We start from the raw sequence: 10,168 nt of genomic DNA on the forward strand, positions 1-10,168 counted from the left end.
TATCATTAGGTAGGGGCTATTAATGTAGTCTCTCCACTATTACTTAGTTTTCCATTTGGTGTTATCCTTGTAGATCTCTGGAAATCTCACTAGTGTCAGCTTTCTCCTTAAAGCTATAATGACTCCAACCATTATGGTATCTTTCATCCTGCTCTCCTCTATTCTTACCCCGACTCAGCCTTCCTGCTCCCCCATGCCTTCTTCTACCCTCCTCTTATCCCCCTCTCCTTTTCCTGGTTCCCTCTCCTTTTCCCCCATATTCCCAATCTGCTCAGGAGATCTTGCCTCTTTCCACTTCTCTGGGGTATAATGCATCTCTCTTAGGAAACTCCCTGCTTCCCAGACTCACTGGCCCTGGGATTGTAGGCTGATCCATGTCTAAAATCCATACATGAGTGAGTACATACCATGCTTGTCTTTTTGTGTCTGGGTTACCTCACTCAGGATAGTTCCTTCTAGTGCCATCCATTTGCCTGCAAATTTCAAGATTCCATTGTTTTTTTTTCCACTGAGTAGTACTCCATTGTGTAAATGTACCACATTTTCTCTATCCACTCTTCAGTTGTAGGGCATCTAGGTTGCTTCCAGGATCTAGCTATTACAAATAATGCTGCTATGAACATAGTGGAACAGACATCCTTGTTGTATGAATGGGCATCTTTTGGGTATATACCTAAGAGTGGAATTGCTGGGTGGTGTAGTAGACTGATTCCCATTTTCCTGAGGAATCTCCATACTGATTTCCAAAGTGGCTGTACAAGTTTGCACTCTCATCAGCAATGGACAAGTGTTCCCCTTTCTCCACATCCTCTCCAGCATAAGCTGTCATTGGTGTTTTTGATTTTAGACATTCTGACAGGAGTAAGATTATATCTCAGGACTGTTTTGATTTGCATTTCCCTAATGGCTAAGGATGTTGAGCACTTTCTCAAGTGTCTCTCAGCCATATTAGACTCTTTTATTGAGAATTCTCTATTTAGTTCAGTCCCCACTTTTTAATTGGATCCTTTGGTGTTTTGGAGAATAGCTTCTTGAGTTCTTTGTAAATTTTTGATATCAGCCCTCTGTCAGATGTGGGGTTAGTGAATGTCTTTTCCCAATATATGGGTTGCCTTTTTGCCCTGCTGACTGTATCCTTTGCTTTACAGAAGCTACTCAGTTTCAGGAGGTCCCATTTATTAATTGTCGATCTCAGTGTTTGTGCTACTGGTGTTATGTTCAGGAAGCAGTGTCCTGTACCAATTTGTTCAAGGGTACCTCCCACTTCCTCTTCTAAGACTTTCAGTGTGACTGGATTGATGTTGAGGTCTTTGATCCATTTAGACTTAAGTTTTGTGCATGGTGATAAATATGGATCTATCTGCAGTCTTCTACATGCTAATATCCAGTTATGCCAGCACCATTTGTTGAAGATGCTATCTTTTTTCCATTGTATAGTTTTAGCTTCTTTGTCGAAAATCAGCTGTTCATAGGTTTGTGGATTAATCTCAGAGTATTGAGTTCAATTCCATTGGTCTGCCTGTCTATTTTTATGCCAATACAAAAGTTGTTTTCAGGACTACAGCTCTATAATAGAGCTTGAAGTCAGGGATGGTGATGCCTCCAGATGTTGCTGTGTTGAGTAAGGCTGTTTTGGCTATCTGGGTCTTTTGTTTTGCCATATAATGTTGAGAATTGTTCTTTCAAGGTCTGTGAAGAATTGTGCTGGAATTTTTATGGGGATTGCGTTGAGTCTGTAGATTGCTTTTGGCAGGATTGGCATTTTTATTACATTGATCCTACCTATCCAAGAGCATGGCAGATCTTTCCATTTTCTGGTGTCTTCCTTAATTTCTTTCTTTAAAGACTCAAAGTCTTTGCAATACAGGTCTTGGTTCAGGCAAAATTACTAGTGGATGCTAAAACTAGAGGGAAAAATTTATATGTGGGGCATAGACTCAAAGTATCTTCTCATAAACTGCTTATCAGTCACAAAGATTGATGCCTTCAGAGTGCTCCATTTTAATCAAGTGACCAATGTAAATGCTACTAAACAGAGACAAACTGATATCCTGTGCTTTCTGACATGAGTTCTGTGATATCTCTATTTAGAATGCAAAACCTCAACCTAATGATGAAATATCAAACAAACTCAACTAAAGGGAAATACAACACAGTTGACTAGACCTTTCAAACCTTTCAAAAACACCAATGTTGCACTGAAATAAGATAGGAATCTCCCAGATCAAAGAGTCATGGAAGCTAAAGGCAATTTATGACATGGGTTGTCCTGGACCAAAGGTTAAGGTAATTGATAAGGACACTGTTAGAACATTTTGCAAAATAGGACTTGTATGTGCAGATGAGATAATACAGTATGCTGGCTTTGGTAGCTATACCTGATTATTACTTTTTAAAACTTTAATTTGTTTATTTTATTTATGCATGTGTTCTGTCTGCATGCATGTATGCGCACCACATGTGTGTCTGGTGTGCAAAGAGTTGAGAAGAGGCTGTAGAATCTCCTGAACTGGAATGGCAGACAGCTATGAACCTCCATGTGGGTGCTGGGAACCAAACTCAGATCCCCTAGAAGAGCAGCAAGTGCTCCTGATGTCAATCTATCTCCCCAGCCCAGTACTTCACTGTTCTTGTTTATTATAAAATGGGTTGGAAAATATTTACATATTTTTGTAGTGACGTAATATATAGTATTTGTGGTATACAATATAAGCAATTCGGAAGTGTAGATGAACAGTGTGAGTTACTTTTATCTTCTTGACATTTCTCTGCATTTTTCTTTGAAACTGTTTCAGAATGGAAATCGGGGAAAGAAATAACACATCAAACACCTCCTGGCCTGTCACAGCAGGGGGTCCTTTGAGAACCTGCCCACTTCTCAAAGACAGATCTACTTGTGATTTTTTTGATGAACTCATCCTAGTTGTATTTGAAACTAGAATAGCATAGTCGTCAAATTTAGGCATTTCAGGGTTGAAAGGCCGCTGCTCATCTTACTTAGCATGATGATGTCTTGTTCTACTCCTCTATCTGCAGACAATATAGCTTTGTTCTCCTTAAGGGCTAGCATCTCGGCCACTATGCCATCGCTGTAAAGAGAAACAATAATCAAGGCAACTTGCAAAAGAAATCACTTTATTTGGGGATCATGGCTCCACAGTGTTGTAGATTCTATGAACATCATGAAAGTAGGCAAGCAGACATGATAATGAAACAGTAACTGAGTGCTGATATGATGAGGCACTAACCGAGAGAGAGAGAGAGAGAGAGAGAGAGAGAGAGAGAGAGAGAGAGAGAGAGAGAGAGAGAGAGAACCAACTAGAATCTGGAATGGTGTGGGCTTTTAACAACCCCCCCCACATACACATCTCCTTCCAATAAGGCCACACCTCCTTGTCTTTCCCAAATATTTCTACCAATTAGGGAGCAAACATTCAAATATATGGTGTCCATTCTCATTCAAATCAACACAGCTAGATATATACATATTTATAAATACCACATTTCAAAAGTCCATTCATCCATAGGGGGTACTTAATTGATTTCATGACTTGGCTGGTGTAAAGAGTGCCACAATGCCGGGCGGTGGTGGCGCACGCCTTTAATCCTAGCACTCGGGAGGCAGAGGCAGGCGGATCTCTGTGAGTTCGAGGCCAGGCTGGACCGACAGCCTCCAAAACAATACAGAGAAACCCTGTCTCATAAAACAAAACAAAAAAAAAAGAGTGCCACAATGAACTGGGTGTGGATGAATCTCTAATGTATATGACTTTTGAGGCACCCAGGAGTTGTTATGGCTGGACTGAGTAGTAATTAAATTTTTAGTTTTTGAGAGACTTTCTTATTGATTTCCATGAATTAGCTTACATTGCCACTAACAGTGTATTGGGTTTTGGGGGGTCCCTTCCCCCTTTTCAACAACTGATGCTTGTTTTCTTGATGACAGTCTTTGCCCCTGCAATTTAACTGGACTTCAGTGTAATTCTGCTTTGTGTTTCCCTGATGGCTTAGGAAGTTACATGTTTTCCTTATGTACCTGTTGGCCATTGGCATTTCTGCATTTCAAAATTGTTCAGTTCAATTGCCTGTTCTTAATTGCATTAGTTGTTCTTTTGATGTTTATATTTCTGAGATTTTTATGTAGATGAATACTTGGAAAAGATTTTCTCATTCTGTAGACTGTCTCTTTGCCAATTATTACTATCATTTTTTTTGCTATTGGAGTCTATCCAGAAAGACATGTGCCTATATTGTGAAATATTTCTTTTATATTTTTCACTGTAGTTTCAGGTCTTACATTAAAGCCTTTGATCCCCTTTGAGATCAAATAGATTTTTTATGCAAATACTCTATTAACAACTTTTAGATAATTACTGTTACATTGGCACCTTCTATATCTGGGTTCTGTAATCAGAAATTAGTCTTTCATATACTGTTTGTATTTGGACTTATAAGAGCCTAAAATAATACGTAAGCATAACTATGTATGTTATTCTCTGATATCATGTAGGATAAGACACATTAAGAAAATAGTATACCATATATTAAATCAAACACAGAAGTAAAAAGATTGATCTATCATCTAACTATCCATCTATTTATCATCTATCTATCTATCTATCTAGCTGTCAGTCTGTTTTGGTATCTACCTCAACAATTGCTCAAATAATATAACATTGTACTTTGTTCCATATTTCAACTTGAAATATGACTTCTGTGTTATTGTATGTATATTAAGTCCAGGAGCTGGAGAGGACAGAAGAAGGCGATACTCTGGAGTTACAGTGATTGTGAGCTGACCCATGTAGGTTCTGGGAACCAACCTGGGATCCTCTGGAAGAGCAGCAAGCACTCTCCACCCCTAAGCCATCTCCCCACCCCTGTAATAACAATTTTTGCAACATTAGTCAAACAATGCAGATATGTTGTCAGAGGCAACGTAACACATTTATTCTCAAGGTGTAGCTCACATTCACCCTCATGTTTCAGAATTTACAACCTAAGTGCGCTAGATAAAGATACATGCTTGAGTGACAATGTCTAATTCTGATTACAACCTAAGTGTGCTAGATAAAGATACATGCTTGAGTGACAATGTCTAACTCTGATTACAACCTAAGTGCGCTAGATAAAGATACATGCTTGAGTGACAATGTCTAACTCTGAGGCCTGCATGTTCCTCTCTCATCAAACAATTTTTAATCTTGAAAGCTGTTTCTACTCCTGCCTTCCTTCTTCCAGATGTGCTCGGTATTCCACATGTGATTCAGAAGTGCATGGTGGGAAAGCCATCGTCTCTTGTTCTGTACTAGATTAACCAGGAAGCACTACTACATACATGACTATAGAACACAGGACATTAGAGACAGAGTTGCCTCAGTAATTACATCTCACAGATTAACATTGCGTGGCGCAGAGACATCCGTCAAATGGTATCTGATGGCACCCAGCTTAGTGAGGCTTAGTCATTTGCCGTGGTGTGCAGCTGTACTCCCAGAACGAAAGTGACTGTGGCAGGAATATTGTGAATTTGAAGCCTTTCTGAGCTGTCTAAATCCCCACCCCCACAAAAAGAGCAAATAAATTTAGGTTCTTGTAGTTTCTATCTGCTTGTCTGTGTCAGACTTTGTGTTGATGGAATGAAGTACTCAGACTAGTAAGGGGGAAGAAAGTTTTGCTTCCATCCATAGTGTTATTGGTTTCAATCCACTTGTCGTGGCTTATTCTGTTGTTTCCATTCCTATAATAAGGCAGAGCATCATGGTCATGAAAGCATGTGGCAGGGTTCGCTTATTTAATGGCACACCAAAAGACCAGGCAGACCAGAATGTGACTGGAAAACATATGACTATCCAAAGACTGACCTACTTCCTCCAACCCAGATTCTTTGACTTTTCACTTTCCCAATAATGCAAGCAGTTTGCATGCACTGAGGAATTAACCTGCTGAACAGGTCAGGGACTCTAGAATGCAGTCATGTTCCCCAAAGCTGACCACAAAGATGCCAACATATGAGCCTGTGGGGACATTTCATACCCAAACATCACATGGTCTTCTACTTCCTCGTATAAAACTTCAGAACCCTTGACTCATTGATATACCCCTCTCCTACCACAGAAAATTGCTTTTATTGGTCTAGTGCTGACTATACTTCAAATAAGAGGGGCAAATGATGTCTTGTTCTACCGATGACAGAAAGTCACAGTACAAGTGTAATAACTTTGCTCTGTGGAAGGTTGTCGTGTGAATGGAAACCAGTGTTGAGACAGGACGCAAACAGCTCAAGGACCGCAACAACAGAACACATTCCTTGGGAATTCTTTCAAAGCAAAACCTGACACTGCAACAACCAACAGGAATTCTCCAGCTTCATTTCAACTTACAGAATCTGAGTTGAGTAGAATATGTTTGAATGTTACATCAACAACTCCATTGTTTCCCATATAGGGGTTCCAATGAGATCACCTGGACATTGTTTAAATGAAACATTTATTTATTAATTTATTTCAGTTTCAAAGCTGTTGAGTACTTACAGATAACAGTGATCACTGTGTTGCTTAATTTTTGTCAATTGACCCAAGCTAGAGTCCCTTGGGCAGAAGAAACCTCAGGAGAAGAATTTTCTCCATCGGTAAGCATGTTTTTTTGGGGGGCATTTTCTTAATCAATGACCAATGTGGGAGAGCCCAGTCCACTGTGGGTGGTACCATTCCTGGGCAGGCAGTCCCAGGCTGTAGGAGAAACCAAGCTGAGCAAGCCATGCACACACACACACACACACACACACACACACGCATGCACACACACGAGCACATGCACACAGACACACATGCACACACATGTGACGCACATGCACACGCACATGCACACACTCACACTTGCACGCAACACACACACACTTACACACATGCATGCACACACACATGCTCACACGCACATGCACACGCACACACACACGTGCATGCTTCAGGTCCCTGCTAGAGCTCCCACCTGAGTTCCCTCAGAGACGGACTGACATGGAAACGTAAGTCAAGTTCTCCCCTCCCCAAGTTTCTTCTGATCACAACGTATATTACAGCAACAGAACGGACGAGAGTGTCCACAAACCAAGAAACTTCAGGTAGAATCTCTTTGCTGGGTATAATAGCCATGAAGCAGGAACATTTAAATCATGGTCTCCCATATTAACGGGAAGCAGCGTTAAGTTAGTTTCTCAGGGTAGACAAGGCCTTGGTGGGTCAGAACCTTCCATTTCCTTCATCCCCACCGTCCACCTGCTCATTGCGCCCCGTGGTGAGTAGGTCAGCTTTCTGTCACTGTAACAAAAATGCCAGTCTGTGCTTTGCTCCTTGTTTCTCAGCCTGCAGTGAAGAAAAGGCTGCTTGCTTCATGGCGGCCATGAAGAAGGAGCAGAGCAGGGAGACAAAGGAGGCGTGTCCCAGATACACCCTCAATGGCATGCCTCCCACACATCACTTCTTCCAACTTCCCTCCACCTGAAGTTTCCAGTACCTACCAGTTACCCTCTCAAATCACAAGTCCATCCGTGGACACACACACACACACACACATACACACACACACACACACATACACACAACCAGGCCAGAGACTCTTGAACCAATTGTATCCCACCTCTGAACACTGCATTGATTATCAAGCTTTGAAAAATGTCTATTTTATTTGTGTGTGTGTATTTTGTATACATGAATATATTTGTGCAGTGCCCACAGAAGGCAGAAGGCATTGAATCCCCTGGATCTAGAGTTAGAGGCAGTTATGAGCTGCCTAATGTGGTGCTGGGAACTGAACCCTGGTCCTCCAGAAGAGCATTATGTGTCCTTAACCCCTGAGTCATGTCTCCTACTCCAGGTACCAAGACCTCTAGCATGTGAGCCTTCTATGGAGTGACATCTTATATCATAAGGCAAACACAAAGCTAGGTCCTCAGGATCCGTTCCTTTTCTCTATCCCCCTTAGGGTTTGGCAAAGTCATCTTTTTAAATTTATAACCTCTTTGGGCCCCTCCGCCTTTCAACGTGATTGACATTGCTGTGTTCCCAGCACTCATTTCTTTGTCTACTTGTTTCTGGGACACAGAACTCTTTCTTCAACCCAGGTGCAATGCACATCTGCTGTTTCCATGGCTAGCTCCTTGCCATCTGTGTCTCAAATCAATTAACAGCTTCAATGTGTTATATATACATACACATTGAGGCAGAGTCTGACTCTATAGCCCAGGCTGGCTTGGAACTCATATATAGTCAAGGATAGACTTCAACCCTTTCCAATCTTCTCCCTTAGGCTTCCAAACACAGGCTTTAGAGGGTAAGCAGCACACTGCTTTTTTGACTGCCCTATTTCCTTCATGAGAATACTGTAGCGACACACAGGTGCTTTAACTGTCTGTTTGGCTCTGAATCCTGAAACAATGGTTATTACGACACACAGGTGCTTTAACTGTCTGTTTGGCTCTGAATCCTGAAACAATGGTTATTACACACTTGTTCTTCATTTAGTACTGATGAATAAATGGATTCTTAATTGACTTCTCTTAAATGAACTACTAAATATACTGGTGTGTGTGTGTGTGTGTGTGTGTGTGTGTGTGTGTGTGTGTGTGTGTAAGTAGGGTTCAGGCACAGGGAGGCTCTGAATGCCCATGTGGAGGTCAGAGGCCAATAAAGTTGTCTTTCTCTGGGAACTCTCCACTGGGCATTTTGAGGCACAACTAAGCCTGGGGCATGTTGTTTTGCTAGATTAGCTGTCCAGCCAGCCTCAGGGAGCCTTTTCTTTCCCGACAGCGTTGGAGTTAGAGATGTCCTTCACTAAGTCACAACGGAGAATTCTGGAGACCCCAATTCATGCCCCCATATGTTTGCAATGAGCACTTAAACTGCTGACAGAATTTCTATCCGTTCCTGTTGAGGTTATAGCTTGTCAAATGTATGCCAATTAATCAGATTTTGCAAGTCTTAAAATAGTTCGGATGTGGGAGAAAACACACCAGGCATTCGAATGATGGAGGGAGGATTTTCCCTAAAGCAAGCAGGCATCGTGGGGAAGTGCCCATTTTGTTGTTTGTTTGCTCAGGAAGTGAGGACTCAGAGGGTTGGTTCTTCATTTCAAAGTGAAGTCCAAATACTTCGCGGAGCTTGGGAACAGGAAAGCAGACATCCCAAAAAACGAAGGCGATGTGGAAGAAGGAGAGGATCCTGTCTTCTGAGTATTACTTAAAAGAAACTTCCTAGAAAGCCCTTCCTCGGCGTTACTTAATGAACCTACTTTGGGAGCAGTTAGCCCTCCCAACCCCAAATAAAGAGCGTGCCTGGCTCCGCCTAGTTTAGGTTAATTCTGGCTCTGCAAGCTGTGGCTTCTAGACAGGGGTCCGCGCGTTTCTGGGCGGTCCTTTCGATCCCTTTAAAGGTGGGGATCATGACGGAGGATGTGGGGGGAGAAGGCGGGAGGCGAGGGCTGGGGAGTTGCGGTTGACATAGTAACTCTTCAGCTGCTCTCCCTAGCGGCTGCCTCCGAGGCCCCGCCTGTGCGCTCTGCCTGGGAGCCCGGGCCGCCTGTCCGCTCGGTCCAGATGCTCTCAGGTCAAGGTTCCCTGGGCTGTTGCCCCCCAACCCCCTAAGTAGTTACTGCCACCCCGGCAGGCAGGGAAGCCACTGGCAAAGCCCAGCCAGCCAGGCGTCTGCATCCCTTCCCTCATCTTCCCCTCCAGGGCATCGCTTTGCTCTGGGCCAGTTCGGTGCCAGACGAGGCCCCTTCTCCCCAGGTTCCCAACTGCGGGAGCAGGGTGCAGGCCGGCCGGACACTGTGCCATGAGCCAGAGCCCCGGGTTCGCGGCCCGGAGGGGTGGCTCTCCGCTGTCTGCCCCTGGAGCCTGCACGCGGCGCAACGAGAGCCAGGACTATCTGCTGATGGACGAGCTGGGAGACGACAGCTGCCCGCAGCTCCCGCTGCCGCCTTATGGCTACTACCCCAGCTTGTAAGTGCGGGCACGGGCGGCATGGGCCGCAGGAGTGGGTTCCGCGCGCGCGTGTCCCACCAGCGATGTCTCTCCAGACATCCAGACAGCCAGGGGCGCCTGCGCGCGCGTGTGGGACTGGGCTGGCTGCTGCTGAGCACTCAAGGAGTGCGCTCACCCTCAGGATGAGCCTGC

At 43.6% G+C, this 10,168-nt stretch overlaps 1 protein-coding gene across 1 annotated transcript in view; it reads left to right on the top strand.

Moving 5' to 3' along the window:
* The first annotated feature begins 9,480 nt into the window (after window positions 1–9,480).
* The window catches only part of Trpc6 (transient receptor potential cation channel subfamily C member 6), an 89,845-nt gene continuing 89,157 nt past the window's right edge, over window positions 9,481–10,168 (top strand). Inside the window, exon 1 of the mRNA XM_005077323.4 lies at window positions 9,481–9,994. Within this exon, the coding sequence (XP_005077380.2) occupies window positions 9,828–9,994 (167 nt within the window). The 5' untranslated portion in view covers window positions 9,481–9,827. The remainder of the gene's footprint in view (window positions 9,995–10,168) is intronic.

Source organism: Mesocricetus auratus, unplaced genomic scaffold (genome assembly GCF_017639785.1).
Source record: "Mesocricetus auratus isolate SY011 unplaced genomic scaffold, BCM_Maur_2.0 Super-Scaffold_100040, whole genome shotgun sequence".
NCBI lineage: Eukaryota > Metazoa > Chordata > Mammalia > Rodentia > Cricetidae > Mesocricetus > Mesocricetus auratus.